This window comes from Marmota monax, unplaced genomic scaffold (assembly GCF_021218885.2).
Source record: "Marmota monax isolate L192 unplaced genomic scaffold, Marmota_monax_Labrador192_F-V1.1 WCK01_AAM20220418_F8-fsc00018, whole genome shotgun sequence".
Taxonomy (NCBI): Eukaryota; Metazoa; Chordata; class Mammalia; order Rodentia; family Sciuridae; genus Marmota; species Marmota monax.
Window position 1 is genome coordinate 21,770,404 of NW_026692201.1, and position 19,171 is coordinate 21,789,574.

At 32.8% G+C, this 19,171-nt stretch overlaps 1 protein-coding gene across 1 annotated transcript in view; it reads right to left on the bottom strand.

Annotated features, from left to right (window-relative positions):
* Skic3 (SKI3 subunit of superkiller complex) overlaps nt 1-19,171 on the bottom strand; it is a 91,309-nt gene that overhangs the window by 70,302 nt on the left and 1,836 nt on the right. The window contains exons 2-10 of the mRNA XM_046428693.2: nt 15,839-15,905; nt 12,217-12,363; nt 10,498-10,587; nt 7,091-7,234; nt 5,748-5,839; nt 5,247-5,322; nt 4,550-4,690; nt 1,515-1,613; nt 1,291-1,399 (exon numbers count right to left, since the gene is read on the bottom strand). Coding sequence (XP_046284649.1) covers nt 1,291-1,399; nt 1,515-1,613; nt 4,550-4,690; nt 5,247-5,322; nt 5,748-5,839; nt 7,091-7,234; nt 10,498-10,587 — 751 coding nt within the window. The 5' untranslated portion in view covers nt 12,217-12,363; nt 15,839-15,905. The remainder of the gene's footprint in view (nt 1-1,290; nt 1,400-1,514; nt 1,614-4,549; nt 4,691-5,246; nt 5,323-5,747; nt 5,840-7,090; nt 7,235-10,497; nt 10,588-12,216; nt 12,364-15,838; nt 15,906-19,171) is intronic.

Below are 19,171 nucleotides of genomic sequence, written 5' to 3' on the forward strand. Positions count from 1 at the left end.
GAGAGAAAAAGAATGATCACCAGTCATTAATTTCTCCTTAGCAACTATACCAGGAGAAAAAGGAATGGAGGGATGGGTTCCAAAGGTCATACAATAAGGAAAATCATTCCACTTATCTTTAGAACACATTGGATCTTATGTTTAAATATGAAAAAACTGGGTGATTTTGGAATTACGTTTCCTAACAGAGGAAAAATACACATAAAAATCCACACACATGACCCTTATGCTGATAATCTCTTAGCACACCTCATCTTCTTTGGCCTCAATACAGCATTTATAATGTCCAGAAGCCCTTTCCTCTTGAAATGCTCCTGCAGGTGACACTACTACAATTATTCTCCTACCCCTCTAAAAATTTATTATCCCCTTCTCACAATTCTTCCTCCTGGCCTTAAATGCAGCAAGTTAAATTTCTGAGTTATTTTTCTTCTTATACCTGCTAACTAACCACTTGTCCTATTTTTCTCCATCACTATAATCTAAGTTCCACTTCAATTACTTTGATTTAAAGACAGTCTTAATAATTAGGTCTCAATTATAAAACTAGTTGCTTAGTCTGTCATGACAGACCTTAGTAATCTCCTTTTTCAACTGCTCTTTCCTTCTATTTTGCTTCCCATCTTGGTCTCCCACCTTCCCCTCTGTTCTCTTCTCCCTTTCTCTGTCCTTTTCCTTTCTCTTCAAATCAGCTGGCATTGCCCAGATCAGCCTTTTTCCCTTAGGTTTCTCTGATGTCATCTACTCCAATTCACTTTTACTTAGACAAAAGATGTTTCCATTTTCCAACCTATGTGTCTAGCTTTGTTATTGATCTCACATCTCTCACTAACTTACCTTTCATACAAACCATCATTCCATAGTGAGTCAACTTTTCAGGAAAATTGAAAGTTAAAATTGACTTTTCCTTTCTTTTACCTCTAAGAATCACTTTCTTTCTTTTTTTTCATTCATGGGTTCCTTTCTATGACTCCCTTTTGTGCTCTGAGTTCATTCATTGCTATTATCAATCTACTTGCTCTAGTTTATCTTCTATACAACCTATTCTGTACACCATGTTAGCTTAAGACCTTATACTTCATCAATTAACTCCCGATGACACTGTTTTCTCAAGGTACTAAAAAGTACTCTTGCAAGTCTACTATTGTTATTTCCTTCCTTTTATGTCCAGAAATACAGAAACTGTATCTTACATACTGTAAGCACTAAAATATTTGTTGATTGATACAAACATCACTCCCACACAATCACATAGCTCTAGGACACACAAGATAATAAGGAAGAAATTACCTGATTCAATTAAATGCAAACAGAGCACTTCTAATGGATACTGTATGGTGGGATAGATGTTTATCATTCCTTCACAAGCCTTCTTCAACCTAGCAGTCTCATGAGGAAACTTGAAAATACAAAAGCAAAATAAACTAAACTCCAATAGTAGTAAAATGCATTTGTGAACACTTTCCTGATTAGAAATAAAACTCACTTTAAAGATTTTTTAAAAATTTACTTACTTTCGATAAACACTGAATGAAATGCCTATACAGTACTTGATGATCTTCACTAGGAATCTTATCTGATAAGCCCAGGGCATTCTCGAATGCAGTTAAAAGCTGAAACAAACAAAAAAAGTATCCATGTATAAACTTAAATGACAAATGTGATAAACAGTTGAATGTATAAGACTCCCGTATACAAACTTCAAGTAGCTGCAAAACAAAAAAACCAAAAGTACATACAAATTTTAGAATATATTTTAACTCTAACTGGCCAGCAGACTACACTAAACTAATAAATGATAACTATAATTTAATAACATTTTTAATTAAATTAAATTAAACATTCTTCCATTCTTTGCTGTCTCCTACAAAGAAATCAACCAGAACAGTCTTATATGCTAGTATAGCTGTTATTGTTCACATCATTTTGAAACCATCTCTTCTGAAATCATTAACATATTCTTTGGAACATCTCCAGTAGTAGCAAATCTTCAACCTTTAAAAAACAACTGTGGGGAGGTGGGCAGGGGATATACCTCAGTTGACAGAGTTCTTGCCTTGAATGCACAAGACCCTGGATTTAATCCCCAGCATCACAAAAAAAAAAAAAAAAAAAATAGAAATTGTGGGGCTGGGATTGTGGCTCAGTGATAAGAGCACTTACCTGGCACATGTGAGGCACTGGGTTTGATCCTCAGCACCATATAAAAATAAATAAATAAAATGAAGGTATTTTGTCCATCTACAACTAGAAAACTTTTAAAAATTTTTAAAAACTGTATATAGCACTTTGCTTCTGGCAAAAGAGATAAGACTGAACCGTAATGAAATAATTTCTTATAAAGTATTATCTGACTTTGAAGAAAATTCCAAGAGGCCTTTTAAATAAGTCTTGCTCAAGAACAGCAATACTAAAACCCAAGGCAAGCACTTTAAAACACTTTATAATCATTTATATTGGTTATATAAGTTCTACATCTTTTAATAAATATTTTATGACTTAATTTACTAATGAAGTTTACCACCTCAAATTTTATTTGGTAAATATGATACAAAGTCTTCATGAATAAGTAAAATTTCAATGCTCTGAAAAAGTTAATGATCTTAACAAAAATGAAGATTAACTAAAAGTTAAAGCTAATGGTTTTTCAAAAAAAATAATGAAATTATTCTAAATAGAAAATGATGACTTTTTTGTGAACACTCTTAACTCAAGGTGAAAATAACCCCTCTCCTAACCTTTGAATCTATTTTTAACAGCCAGAAATTCTTCTTTTATTTATTTATTTTTATTTGTTTTAATTGGATATGATTGGATTGGATATGATCACTGCATGCTATGCACATATGTGAAAAGATCACACTGAACACAAGTTATATGTGTTAATGTATAAAAAGTACAAGTATAACTGAAGCTGGAGATGTAGAGGCTGCTCCTAACATCACAAAGCACTAGGTTTCTTCCCTAGCACACACAAAAAAAGAAACAACCAAATAAACATACTGGCAGGCAGACAACAGCTGGGCACAGTGGTAAATGCCAAAAGTCTCAGCTACTTGGAAGGGCTAAGGCAGTGAGATCACTTGATCCTAGGAGTTCAGAGACAGTCTGGTCAACATAGCATAACAATTAATTATCTTTTATGGAAGAGTACAGTACATACAAATCAAAAAGACATTTTGTTTTGATATGTGCTTAGATATTCTGGTACCTTATATTATTCTAAGAAAAATACTGAAGCCATATTATAAAGGTGTGATTTAAGAGAAGCTGGTAAGCTATTTCTTTCTTTTATCACTACTCAATTTCTTCTACAACTGCACCTATGCACAGATTAACCACCATTATCACGTAGGGTTTGGATCTTAAATGATCCCAAAGGCCATGTATTAAAATCTTATTTGCCAACTTATGGCACTTTTGGAAATGGAGGAAAATTTAGGAAACAGGACCTAATCAAAGAAGTTAGGTCAATGGGGATGCCTTCAAAGGGTATATCAGGACCATGGTCCCTTCTTTTCCCTCTTTTCTTCCTGGCCACCATGGAGTAAGCAGTTTTGCTCCACCATGTACTCCCCACCATGATGTTCTGTCTTGCCATAGGCCCAAAGCAATGCAGCTAGCTGACCAGGAACTGTAATCTCTAGAAGAATAACCCAAAAATAAATAAATAAATAAATAAGACTTTTCTCCTTTTAACTTGATTTTCTCATATATTTTGTCTTAGTAATGGAGAGCTAACAAACCACACAAAAATAGAGAAAGATCTTATTCTTACATTTTATCCTTAGATCTTAGGACACTACCTAACACACATACTCAATAAATATTTTCTGAATAAAGAAACAAATTAATGAGTGAACAAATAAGCAAACACAAGGAAATGAATTTTCTATTCCATACAGAGTCTGTAACTATTAAAAATTCCATTTGGTTTAAAAATTCCATTCAAATACGTGAATAAATTGAGTAGCTATTTATTATAATAAGAAATTAGGCTGACTTTGAGAATCACAAACAAAAAAAGTATTACAGAGATATTTTCCAAGTATGGTGCAATAATCAATGTTTTTACAGAAAAAAAAATCTTTTTTTTTTAATTACTTGAAAATCTGCTCCCTAAAAAGGAGTATTATTCAGGTATAAATTCTCTAACTAGTTAAGTTGTTAATTCTCAAAGTAATTCAGTACTCAGTTCATAAGTTCACATCTTCAAAGTACAATTTTTAGAAATTAAAAAAAAAACAATTTTTACAGTTTTTCCCCTAGGGCATAAAGTTATTGATTTATTGTGAATTCTTATGAATACAAGGGAAGGAAATTCTAATGCTATTGAGTACCAATTCCACTCCCTCCAGACTTCATGAGACCGCAGGCCAATAATGCTAACTTTATCAGGAAGAGCCCCTATGAATGTAAAATTACACTTACAAAATACCTCATCTGACAGACAGTATTATCCTATATATTCATTATGTTTCCATTTTCTAAATTAAATTAAAGGATTAATTTTCATGATACAAACTGTGAAGAATAAATAAGTTAATACCAATTGCTGGGTTTCATTATTCTGATCTTCCATACTCTCAGCCAGCAACTGAGTCAATTTCCTCCATAGCTGATGAAGCTCCTGGTTGTCTGCACCTTCTTCTTGCCGTGTCTTTATCAATCTGTGCCATGTTCGAGCCACCTATTAAAAAGGAGATTTAAAATGATTGTTATCTTAAATACAATAAAAAAAAATAAATGACAAATGAAAAATGCAAAATCTGGAAATAAAGAAAAAATACTTCTTATATCCACTAATATACAAAAACAGCGTAAGCAAAGAATTCCATCTATTATGAAACCTATAAAATATATGCTGATTGGGCAAATCCACAGAGTACTTCCATCAGAAATATGATGTGAGATACCAGAGCAGATACAAAACTGATGACCACAGTTCCCAACACCTACAGCTTAAATCATCAGCTACAGAGACACCACAGTGGTCACCAAGTTCCACAGATGACACTTTTAGTTATTTAATTTATAACTCACCCTGTTTCAAAAAGATCTAGAAGTTATGATACCTTAAATTTGAATTGTTTATAATTGCCAAAGCATTGTAATTTACCTCTTAAAGTCTTATGATATCATACCACATATTAATTTTTAATTTTTACTTAGACAAAATGATAGCTTTCTTCTAACAATAGGTTTTATTAAAAGATGTCTAAGACATTAGAAAACCATTAACCAACCTCTAGGTGTTTCTTTTCTTGGTAATAGAGATCCACAAGTTTCTTACAGACATCACACCACTTCTGTTTGTCAACACTTAGATCAAAAACAACAGAAAATGACTTTTTAATCTGATAATGAAAATAATCAAGAACTTAAAGCACTAAAAATTAAAATATCTCAATAATATTAGCAGGTACTATTTTATTGAAAAATACCACAATAAAATTTTGTAAAAAGAGTCTTTTGTTAAAAAAATTTAAAAATAAAAAATTTAAGAAATGTCATTTTTCATTATATTGACTAAAAGTAATACCAAAATTCTCAAATTAGTCAATCTTCTTACTAGGAATGTTTTGATCCTATTTTAATCATAATCAAGAGATTGTATTATAAACATTTGAAAGAAAAATGCTTCCCAAATCCCAGTAAATGCTTGGCATACTTCTATATAATTTTTAATCAGTTTACTCTAATTCAAGCTTATAAAAAAAAATAGTCATTCCCTATATATTCATTACCTTTCATAAAGATCCAGGAGTTTTTGGTAAACACCTGGTAAGTCATCCTTAGCATTTATGTGATTACACTTCTCATACAAGCTTGCTAAACCCTAAAAAAGAAATAGTAGCAATTATTTTTATCTAAACATCCGATATTCCTACATTCATTTATTTTGCTAAATAATGTGATAACCTCTAAATATTATTTGCAATAAAATATTACCATATTTTACACATGAAATGATATGTGTGGAATTTGCCTCCAAATAACTGGGAGTGGGAGAAAGCAGATGAAAGGACAGGTTTGAAAAAATACTGATGTGGGTGGATTTTTGTTGAATCTGAATGAAGGGCATAAAGAGGTTCATTATTCCATTCTCTTCACTTTTCAAAATGTATTTTAAAGTGTTTCACAATAAAAAAAAAATTTCAATGAGGTAAAAAACATGGCACTACTTTTTAAAAATGATTCCGTATGTTCTGAAACAGCTTTATTGAGATATCATTTATATGGAAAAATAATTTAAGATATACAGTCTGATGTTTTTGATATATGTACACATTGTAAAATAAGCACCACAATCAAGCTAAATAATGTATTCATTAACTATGTAGTTACCCTTTTGTGTATTATGTACAGGTATATATGTACAGGTGAGAAGATTTAATTTTAGATGTGTTTTGAATGACACTACTTCTATGATACAAATTGAAAAAATATTCAAGTAGTTTGTGAAATTTTTCACTTTTGCTTCAAATGCAGCCATTTCTCTAAGGATATACCAGGTATCCTCACCCAAGTTCTTATTCATCTGAACCTGAAACAAGTTCATACTTACCAGAGCCTACTGCTTCCTATTAATTAGCTTCAAAGATGTAATTGACACATGAAACAAATTCATTAAATATGAAAAAGTTAGAGAATCCAACTAAAAAACATTAAGATTGACACGAATAAAGAATTTAACTTGGACTTTAAGAGAGGGAAATGAGAATTTGACATTATTTTATTTTTAGAAAACATTTATATACAATTCTTTTCCCCCTGGTAAGCATAAAGAATATTCTAGATATCTTTTTAATGTACCTATAATTATGTTAAAGATTTATATAGTCGATCAACTTGGGTCCTTGCTTTCAGAAATAGTCCATTAGGTAGAATGTTAAATAGTGATACATAGTATTCTTTAGCAACACTTTTTTTAAAAAACTAATTATAGGCTTAAAAGACCAGTAAATTTAATTTTTTTCTTATATGGGGCAAAAAGACGTTTAAATGTTTAACATTGTCATTTATACTTTGAAAAATACAAAAACAAATTATTTCCCATGTTATAGGGGAAAAAAACATGTCTACATACCTGCCAAGCTAGTAATTGGTTTGGTTCTAGTTCAGCAGCTTTCTTATAGGCACCTTGGGCCTGATCAGGTTGTTCTAGCTCTGCTGCAGCAACACCAATAAAAACCCAGGCATTGTAGTTATTTTTCTCTTGTTTTAAGACTGTCTGATTAAAAACAAAATTAAAAGAAAGTCATTTTATTTTTGAAACTATTGAACAAACAACAACAAAGTAACAGTCTATTAAAAATCAGGAAATCTGCATCTATCACTAACAGAGAGGCCTGGAATGCTATTTAATCTCTCTAGTTTCAGTTTCCTCAGGGAACTGAACTGCATTAGTGATTGTAAAGGGTTTGGAATATGAGGGATAGATAGATAGATAGATAGATAGATAGATAGATAGAGAAAATTTGGGGGGTGGGGTGATACCAGAGATTGACCTCAGAGGCGCTTAACCACATAGCTACATCTCCAGCCCCTTTTGTATTTACTTTAAGATAGGATCTCACTGAGTTGCTTAGGGCCTCGCTAAGTTGCTGAGGCTGGCTTTGAACTCACATCTCCCACCTTCAGCCTCCTGAACTGCTAAGATTCAGGTATTCAGGTATGCGCCAACATGCCCAGCTGAAGTATATATTTTTAAAGCTGCCCAAGTGATCCTGATGCCTCCATCAAATGCCCCCTCCTACTCTTTGAGAATACTGGGTAAGTATAAAACAGCTTGAAGTAGAAAGCAGGGAAAGAAAAACAAAACTAGTTCCTAAAATGAAATTAGCTTCTTAAGGTTTTATATATTCTAGAGAAAATAAGAACTTTACTATGAGTTGAACCAACTTAGGTTTATGTGTATCCACCTAACACTTCCAGCAATCTATCATCAATGTGCTGCACAAGTCCCATTCTATCTAATAATGCTGCCTCCTAAAAAACCATAACAATGAGATCATTAACTACCAAAGTTCAGTTCTAAACTCTGGGCCCTTATTAATGTTTATGTCCCCAACATCAGGTCCAAAGGCTCACACATAACTGTCAAATAAATGATAAATGGCATAGTCATCTAACAATCAGCAATTACTGGTTTTCAAAATCTGAAACAGATTTTTAAACAGATAATTACAACAACGTGGTGAAAGCAGGTATAAGATTCTGAGAGAACATAGAGGAAAAAATACCTAACTCCATCTGCACAAACTGGAAAAGCCTTCTCTAAAGGGATGATCACACCATATTATAAAGCCCCACAGGTAGACAAGGTGATGATCAGACAAAGCCACAGCAAATACACTAAGAAGCAACATTTCTTTTTTAAAAATTCATTTATTGTCAACCAACATTCTAGGTTACTAAATAAGTAATCAGACATCTGTCACTGATTTAGTCTCCATTTGTGTTTTCTAGTTGAGTACCTTCAGTATAAACCTTCAGTATGAACTAGTTGGTAGAATTCATATCTGAATTTTGCATGAAATATACTGAAGAATGCTATGATGCTGCTGTATATAACAATAGAAACAGGTTCACATGTGCTTTATTCGTTCAATAAGACTACTGCTTAAGGAAATAGTCCTTCTCCCCTTCTTTCATTCAATCTACCACCCTAACCCAGTATAAACAGACTGCCCACCTTCTTCTGTATTAAGATTAGTACTATCATGGCCTCATATCCCTGCTGGCCTCACAGTCACCACTGGAAATGTGCACTTCACAAAGATATTCTTATCCTATATTTCTCCTAATTTTGCCCAATTCCCTCTCTACCACTCTCCTAAATTCATCAGTGTGCCCTTGAGAATGCCCAATCTGGATCAGCCAAGTTCCCTCCATATTTTCAACCTTTTTTTTAACTGTAGTAAGTTCTGCCTGGACTGAAATCTGGCTATTCCCTTATCAATCTCATATGCTGCAGCTAACTTCCTATCTCTTATATACTTAATACCACAGTGCCAGAATGAGAAAGAAGTTCTCCTTGCCTACACTGTTACCAACATTCCTCTTCTGTTTCTCCTTCTTCAAAAACACCACTATCTTTGAGGCTCAAGTCATCCAACTATACTGCAAAAAATACTCTCCTTGTTACTATTACCATCAACAAACTCGTAGGAACTACTCTGTTCTCAAATATTTAAGCAAAAATTTTCTATCCATCTTCTCCTCCTCAATTCCCATATTCATTCTAACATTCATGTTGATGTCCCATTGAACTGTAGCCTCTCAGTTACTTAACCTTCCCACTTTTCCCCATCTAAAAATAAGATTTCCAACATGCTACTATTCTGCCCTTCTCCTGTCTTTCCAGTTCAATTACTATAATGGACTCATGGTAACAAACTTCTGATAACTCTAATTTTTTTACACCACCCCCTTTTCTACTACTTATTACCCCACTTTTAATTTCTCATCCCTCCTTACCCAGCCTGGACTCCATAACCCATCAGTGTCATCACTCCCGTTCACAACTCCCTCAACTCCTCTGACTGTTTCCCCTCTTCTTTCTCACCATCCATAGCTGAACCCCACTCCCATCTCCAAAGGTGAGAACAGACAGTAATAAATAAATAAATAAATAAACAAATAAATAAGACTAAGAAACAAAAAAAGCCCCAAGCCAGACAAAAATTGGCCTATGTAGAACTTACATTCTGGCAGAGTTGGGGTGCAGATAATATGTAAGATTAAAAAATGGAATATATAGTGTAATAGAGGTATTCCAAGGACCTCAACATGAAGTAAGAAAAACACATTTAAGTTCACTGTTCACTTTTAATAACATGTAACTTTAAATAGGCTCTTATTAGAGCCTTGTAATCCTTACAATTCTTACTAGTAGCTTGTTTTGTCAAGCTGCTTCAAGGCTTCTTTTGTCTCAAACCTTCTATAAAAATCCTTTCTCACTATTAGTTTATACTTCATCAAGAAAACAGAAGCCTGCAGAGGGAATGCTCTTATCTTCAAGAGCCCTCCTCTCAAGCTCTAGATCCCATCCTAACCTTCCCAAGGACTTCACTACGCTAGCACCTTCTATTTCTCCCTCACATTCAATTTCTCCCTTTCGCAGGGACATTCCCATCAGCATACAAAAGAGCTTTAGAATCCTTATTCTCCCATCCACAAACAAAATATAACTAGAACATCAATATACCATTAAAGAATACAAACTTTAAGATATAAAATAACCCATCTAAAAATATTTATGACACATTCAGGTTTTAACAATATGCCTTCAATAATTTACCAATAAAGAAAAAGACAAAATGAAGTGTGGCTTAATTTTTCCTACTAAGGAGTTATTAATTCAACCACTCCACTTGTCCTACTAAATGGTCTTATCACATTTGTTGCATGTAGACAGTAAATGATTCACACCATACAACACTTATAAATGAGTAACATACTTTTATTGTGGAAGAAACAAATATCAGATACCTTGCAATGTTTCAAAGCTTCTTTATATTCTTTGTTTCTAATTGCATCTCTTGCACTTTTTAGAGCAGTCTTCACTTCTTTGCTGGACATCTGTCAAGGCAAGAAACCCAGTTGAATCCACAAGAAATCTACCTAACTGTAAGAGTCTCAACAAACTTAACCATATGAAAAAGGCACCTGTGTTTTCTCTCTACTACCATATAGCTTATTCTCTCACCTCTTCAGATTTTTATTCAAATGTCACTTTCTAACTGAAATCTTCCCAAGATATATAATTTAAAATTTTAAATCTTCTATCTCCCTATTCCCATTATATTCCTGTTAGCCCTCCCCTTATTTTTTCTTCAAAACATATTTCTAATACACTATATATTCTATTTTTTATCTTACTTATTATCTGCACCCCCAACTCTTCCAGAATGTAAGTTCTATATAGGCCATATTTTTGTCTGGTTTGGGGCTTTTTTTGTTTGCTTTTTTTTACTGCCTCATTCCCAGAACCTAGTCTTTGACAAATTATAGATGGTTGATAAATAGGTTGAAATTGAGCTATACTTAAATTATACTCACTTTCCATATTTTTTGGCTAAAATAAAGATGATCTTGTAGGTCAGCACCCAAAATATATAGGGTTCTCAATCCAATTTTATAAGCAAGATCCAAAAGAATAAGCCCAAACAGAGTAAAATTTAGTCTTACACAGAATAAGATTTAGTAAATTATACAGAGTAATATTCAGTAAATATGATGGGAAAGTTTAAGGAAGTTTAAGAAAGCATTCTGTTTTAATATTAGTTTCTGAAAAATATAAATCAGAATATCAACTGCCTTCACATAAGGATTACTATAAGATTATTTTCTCTAAAGAGAAATAAACACAATGTTTATACATGAATGGTAGCATAATGAATATGAAAAAGGATTATACAATAACTTCAGCCATAAGAAGATACTTCAATTGGTAGACAAAGTATTTCTTCATTTAATGTTAAGAAATATGGTACTGAGCATGGAACCCAAGGGTACTTTACCACTGAGTTACTTTTAAGACAGTGTCTCACTCAGTTGCTGAGAGTGTCCAGGCCAGCCTAGAAGTTACAATCCTTCCATTTCAGCTTCCCAATAGCTGGGATTACAAGCATAAACCACCACGACTAGTAAATTAATTTGATTTTAAGTAAATTAGCCTATTTTAAGTTTTATAATTTATTCTGGCTTACCAGGAGGCAATCAAATCAATCACAATTCAATATTGAAAACAAAAGAAACATTTGCATGTTCTGCCAACTTCATTTATTTCTAATTTCATCAGAAAGGCAAAACAAAATTGAATAAATATTAAGTAGTAATAGACTCTAGATGTTTTAATCAACAAAATGAATCAAAAACATGAATTACTAATATATTACTAATCAACAAAATGAATCAAAAACATGAATTACACTAATAATACTTTATATACAAGGAGGGTGATGTACAAGCCCAAATCCAAAGAAATTTGTGAAGTTAGAGGTTAAAAAAAATATATTTTTGACTTAAAGAAAATAATACATAAAATAATATAAAAATTAAGATGCCATAAAAGCAACTTCTTTATAGCCAGAACCAGATTCTTCAAATAGGCAAAAAAAAAAAAAAAAATCTTACACCTAATTATAATAATTACATAATTTAAAGCAAAGTATTTCATATGCTCTTATTTGAAAACTACTGCCTCACCTGAAATTATCTTAGTATTAATTTATGGGTGAAAACTTGAGAAGGATTCTTTTGTAGTTTACAAATCTCAATGATTAGGTAACAGAGTTCAATGCTGATTTCACGGATTTTCATAAACCTGTTTCCTTTGGTAAAATAACTCACAGACTAAAAAAGAGAGAGAGATAACATCAATGACGATAACCAATCTAGATCAATGAAAAGAAACTTTCAAGTAAAAAAATCAAGAACAAAAGCAGCCTCAAAATAACACCAAACAAAAAAAAAACAGAAGACTACCACCTTTTCAGGATGAAGATCACCATCTCTTCTACAACCTACTATTTAAGTGGGAGCATATACATAAACAGTAGAACCAACTGGCATTAAAACTACATGCAGTCCCCAAGCTATTCACTGCACATGATATAAAAAAAGGTCCCTGTTCTAAAGAATACAATATACATCAAGAGAAAGACCTATGACATATGAATTACTAGAAAACCAAATACTAAACCACAGATGATTAAGTAGAAGTGCAGTAGGAATTCAGAGGAAAAAAAGGTTTGTGATGTAATTGATGGCTACTAAAAGAAGACAGGACTTAAGAATGGAAGAAAGAGGGCTGGGGTTGTGGCTCAGTGGCAGAGTGCTTGCCTTGCACATGTGAGGCATTGGGCTCGATCCTTGGCACCACATAAAAATAAATAAACAAAATAAAGATATTGTGTCTATGTATAACTAAAACAATATTTTAAAAAATGGAATAAAGAAAGAAAATCACTCCACATGTGCATGTACACATATATAATAACAAATCCCATCATTATATACAACTATAATGCACCAATAAAAAATTAAATTTTAATTTCAGGGAAATGGAAGGAGACCCTCATTGTTATACAAAAGTACATATAAGAGGAAGTTAGGGTAAAGGGAAAAAAAAAAAAAAACAAGAGAGAGAAATGAGTTACGATAGATGGGGTAGAGAGAGGGGAGGGGAGAAAAGGGGAGGGGAGGGGGGATAGGAAGGGGATAGGAAGGGCAGCAGAATACAACAGACACTAGTATGACAGTATGTAAAAACGTGGATATGTAACCGATGTGATTCTGCAATCTGTATACGGGGTAAAAATAGGAGTTCATAATCCACTTGAATCAAATGTATGAAAATATGATATGTCAAGAGCTTTGTAATGTTTTGAACAACTATTTTTTTATAAAAAATAAATAAATAAATAAATAAAAATTAAATTTAAAAAAAGAAAGAAAATTACTCCAGTCAGAAAAAACTGTATTAGCAAAGAGACAGAAATGACTGTGGCAAGCTTAAGAAACAATAAGAAAATCATGCTGAATGGAACAGAAATGACTCACGAAAGAATAGAAGAAACAAGATTAGACAGGTAGAGTCTAAGATTACAACTTTTAAAAGTCACACAGACAAATCTGGACTTAAATACAGCAACAAATAGGAAATCATTAAAAACTTTTTAAGTAGATTGTTTCTAAAGATCACTAGAATCAAACTTCACTGTCTCTTGGTAACCCATTCCAGTCTTTCCATATTCATGTGTCTCCATATATAATTACAATTCCTTATGCTGCAGTGCAATTCTCTAGTAATCTATTCCCATTCCTTCTGCATTTGAAATGACATTTCTCATTGCTAGCAGTGAGGACCTCTCTCTTCATTTAATGTGTATATGTATGAGTGTGTGTGTGCACATGCATGCATGCTTATTTAAATTTCAGGAGATTAATTTCTAAAGAAACAAAATATTGGAACCTTAATTACCTAAGAACTACTTCTCTCCTTTTGAGGAGAAAGGAAGCAGATCATTCACTAAGTTTTCAAGCAAACCTTTATTGAGGACTAACCATCCACTGGGTACTATTGAAACCCATTTCCTTTTTTTCTTAATTCTAATTTGTTATATATGACAGCAGAATGCATTACAATTCATATTACACATATAGAGCACAATTTTTCGTATCTCTGGTTGTACACAAAGTATATTCACACATTTGTGTCTTCATACATGTACTTAGGGTAATGCTATCCATCTCATTCCACCATCATTTTTACCGCCTCCTCCCTTTCCCTCCCACCCCTTTGCCCTATCTAGAGTTCATCTACTCCTCCCATGCTCCCCCTCCCAATCCCATTATGAATCAGCCTCCTTATATCAGAGAAAATATTCAGCATTTGGTTTTTTGGTATTGGCTAACTTCACTTAGCATTATGTTCTCCGACTCCATCCTATGAATGCCATGATTTTATTCTCTTTTGTTGCTGAGTAATATTCCATTGTGTATATATACCACATTTTCTTTATCCATTCATCTACTGAAGAACATCTAGGTTGGTTTAACAGTTCAGCTATTGTGAACTGTGCTGCTATAAACATTGATGTGACTGTGTCCCTGCAGTATGCTGTTTTTAAGTCCTTTGTGCACAGACCAAGAATTTTTCTACTACCAACCTAAAACATTTTTATCCAATATAAATCAAGATTAAAAAGTAGCAACTATATTTAAGAAGAATTAGTGATAGTCATGCCAAAAAGGCAATGATATAAATATCCTCAAAACTATCAGCCATAGATAAATTGATTGATATGTCCTAAAGTGCCCAGCTGAGGGGCTGGATTATTTCACTTAGATGATGGTCTCCAGTTCCATTCATTTACCAGCAAATGCCATAAAGTCATTCTTCTTTATGGCTGAGTAATATTCTATTATGTATACATACCACATTTTCTTTATCCATTCATCTGTTGAAGGGCACCTCAGTTTCCTCCATAGGTTGGCTATTGTGAACTGTACTGCTATAAACATTGATGTGGCTATTTCACTGTAGTATGCTGATTATCTTTCGGATATATATAGGAGATGAATAGCTAGGTCATATGGTGGTTCCATTCCTAGATTTTTGAGGAATCTCCATATTGCTTTTCAGAGTGTTACAACAATTTGCAGTCCCACCAACAATGTATGAGTATACCTTTTCCCCCACAACTTCACCAACATTTATTGTTACTTGTATTCTTGATAACTGCCTTCTGACTGGAGTTAGACGAAATCTCAATGTAGTTTTAATTTGCATTTCTCTAATTACTAGAGATGTTGAACATTTTTTTCATATACTTGTTGACCATTCATTCTTCTTTTGAAAACTGCCTATTTTGTTCCTTTGCCCATTTATTATTTTTGTTTTTGATTTTATTTTTGTTTTGTGTGTGTGTATGTGTGTTAAGTTTTTTCAGTTCCTTGTATATGCCCACTTTGAGGAGGAGGTGGAAAAGATTTTCTCCCATTCTATTGGCTCTCTTTTCATGCTCTTAATTGTTTCCTTTGCTGTGAAGAAGCTTTTTAATTTGATGCTATTCCACTTATTGATTTTGATTTTACTTCTTGTGTTTTGGAGTCTTTTAAGGAAGTCAGTTCCTGAGTTGACATAATACTCTGAAATCTAGTAACAAAAATTACTTTGACCTTGTTCAACCTTACCATTTCCTCGCTGTATTATGATTTACAAAATCTATGCCATTAAATCTTTCTTCTGAAAGGAACCAGTAATAGCAATCATTAAGTAAATATAGACTCTAGATGCTTATCAATAAGCATTTTAGACACTTACCTTTTACTTATTATCACCACCTCTTTCTTCTTCTTGAATTGCAGATTGTTCTTTACCTGTTTTTCATCTGAATTAAATAAAAACAAATAAGATAATAATATAAAAGGGATAACATCCATAACCCCAAATATGAATTTTTTAAATATCATATTCACATTCAATTAATAATTTAAAACATGAGAAGTAATCATGTACAATTTTTAATCTTCTTTCTCAGTGAGACACTAATCTTAATCTTCAAATGTCTGAATTGGCATAAACTGCATTCCTACAGTCTCAGGTAATGAAAACAAAAGTCTTTTGGAGATCAGAAAGATTCTGAAAAAAAAAAAAAAATCAGAAACTCAATAAACACCAAGTCAAAATAAAGACTTAAGCCAAAAAAGAATATTAACTATTTCTATGCTATGTTGTTTTGAATCTAGGGAAACTGAGGGCACTTATTTACTACAAACTTTCAGCCTAACCATGCTAAAGTGAACCTCGTTCTAAGCTATATAAAGGGTTATAAGTATGTAAAAAGCTATCCACATTATGCAACTATATTAGTTGGAAAACTAAGGAAAACATTACCTCATGTGAATCAGAAATATTTAAATAGCCATTAAAATATAACTACAAATACACAACTACAAATTCTAAAGATATTTTGATGACATTCTGAAATAGCTTATGTCAAACAAAACTACCTAAAATGCTTAATGGAAAGAATGAAGGTGGTTTGAAAAGCTGAATGAAGTGGAAAATAAACATGCTACTTCAGAATTAGGAAGTGCAAAATGTTAGGAGACACAGATACAGATGAACAAGGACCAGAAAGTAAGTTTACAAGACCAAAACATGTATTAAAATTTACCTAATACAATGGTCAGTTCAGCAGTAAAGGGTCTTACTGGTAAGAAAACAAAGTATGGTATTCCACACAAGAGATATTGAACATTTTTTCATATGTTTTTATTTATGTTATTTCATGTTTTTTATTTATGTTATTATTTTTAATGTTTAGGAAACTAAGATAAAAGTTAAAAATAGACAAAGTAAAATCCTGGGTTTATTCCACTGATTCCTTTAGCCTCCATCCAACAATTGACTACCCACCCCACCCTTGATTTTAATGTGTTACTCAGTCACTTCAACTCAGTTCTTATGAAGTACCACAGATTCTGTCAATCCTATGACTCTGTCATATTTACCTACCATGACTTAACCTGGTTGAGAAGGAGCTTAAGAAATCAACCCCTTTGACTTTGTTCAACCTTACCATTTCCTCGCTGGTAAAGTGAGGATATCACTTACCTGATATGCACATAGATGGAATGCCCGAACGCAAGTATATTAATTCTGTTCACCTGATCTGTTATCCTCTCAAGTAACTTCACTACTTTCCTGCCATTCCTAAAATGACTAGTATGATGGTAACCCAGTAGTTATATTAAATTTTTCTCTATATGTTCAAAATTCCCAAACCCTCTGCCACTTTCCTATACCTAGTTCAAGAAGTAATCTTCTTGTTTATCTTACTTAAAAGACAGCTATCCCCAAACATGAGTATCCTCTTCAAATTAAGTTACTACACAAATACTAGGGCAAAGCCTGCCACCAGGATCACTCCCTCCTCTGAACCACACTTAGCTGAGCCTGGAATTTAAAAGATACTTTAAATTATCCTACATATATGTGGCCTGTGTTTCAATAAATCCATAAATGCAGTTCATAAATCTTTGGAGTCTCTTAATATTCAATACCTATTGAGCAATACAATACATACACAACAAATAGCTGATGATCTAGCTACAAAACCCTACCACCAAATGACATGGTAATGTTTCAATGTTACCTCACATTACTTTTTTTAATCACCCCCCAGAGTTTTATACCTGTACATCTTTGCTCCTCCCATTCAGCCTGTCCACTGTTTATATTTTCATACTACACAGAATTCAAGTTCACGAGCTAAGCACGTAACCTTCCCAGACCAATCACACACTAGTTTGAACTTGTATATTTATTACCTATAGGTGCATTTCCAAAAATGTATTCTAAGAAACATTAGCGTGCTTAAAGGTATCAATAAATGGCCTAGGAACTTTGTGACTACCATACATAATACATCTCACTCTTTCAAAGTCACAATGTATATTAGCACTTTTAAAGTCTCTGAGATGTCCTAAATACCCAAAAATAGTTTAATCAAGCAATTCTGAAATTTCTGTGATCATGAGACTTTTTTTTCCAGTGAAAACCAGATGACATTTTAAAAATGGTAGCATTCTCCAAAAGCATTTGGAATGTCTTGGTTTTCATTTTTTATTTGGCAATTAATTTGATAACTTTATGTTATTATTAAATTTATGTGTGTATAAATGTGTCTCCCAAAACTAGACCAGAAGTTCCTAGGATAACTGCTATAGGCAGCACACACAGTACTAATGAGAATTTGGACATTAAAAAGAAGTACAGGGAATCAAAAATTAGACCAAGACTCTTCAATTGAAGACTTTTCTGAAAAAGAGAGTAATTTACTAAAGCAAGCAATCCCTAACCTAGTAACCTTTAATTGATGATTTTAAGATACATACATATAACAGAGACTATTATGGGCTGAAACATACCCAAAATTCATATCTTGAAGCCCTAACACCAGTACTTCAGAATGTGAAAGTACTTAGAGATAACAAAGGTAATGAAGGCTAAGTGAACTCATAAAGGTGAACCCTAATCTAGACTATCATCTTTGGAAGAAATCTGGACACACCAGTGATAAAAATGTATAGAAGGAAAGACCATATAAAGACACAGAAAAAAAAGCTGGCCATTTGCAAACTAAGAAAAGCAACCTCAAAAGTAACTAAACCTGCCAACTCCTTGATATTTGACTTCTAAACTCCACAATTATGAGAAAATTAATTTCTGTTGTTTAAACCAACCAATCTAATGTTTTATTATGACAGCCCCTGCAAACTAAAACAGAACCCCTATCCTCACTGCAACATAAATATACACACATGTGCACCTACAAAGTACATTTTCTGACAGTGTAAGTTAGTGATAAGTAAAAATGTTCCATGTTCAGAGGAGAGTGATCAAAACAATGAAGAAATCTAAAATTATATAACTAGCTGAAGAAACTGAGGGAAAGACTAAGAAAATTAAATTAGTGGAGTGGAGGTAAAGACAGTTCAAAGGGAGAGATTACCCATGTAAAAGTGGAGAGTAATGAATGAGTGGTTAAAAGTAGAGGCAGACTGACTGCAGTGCAAAAGAATAACTTAAAAATTTTTTTTAGTTGTAGATGGACATAATATCTTTATTTTTTTTAATGTGGTGCTGAAT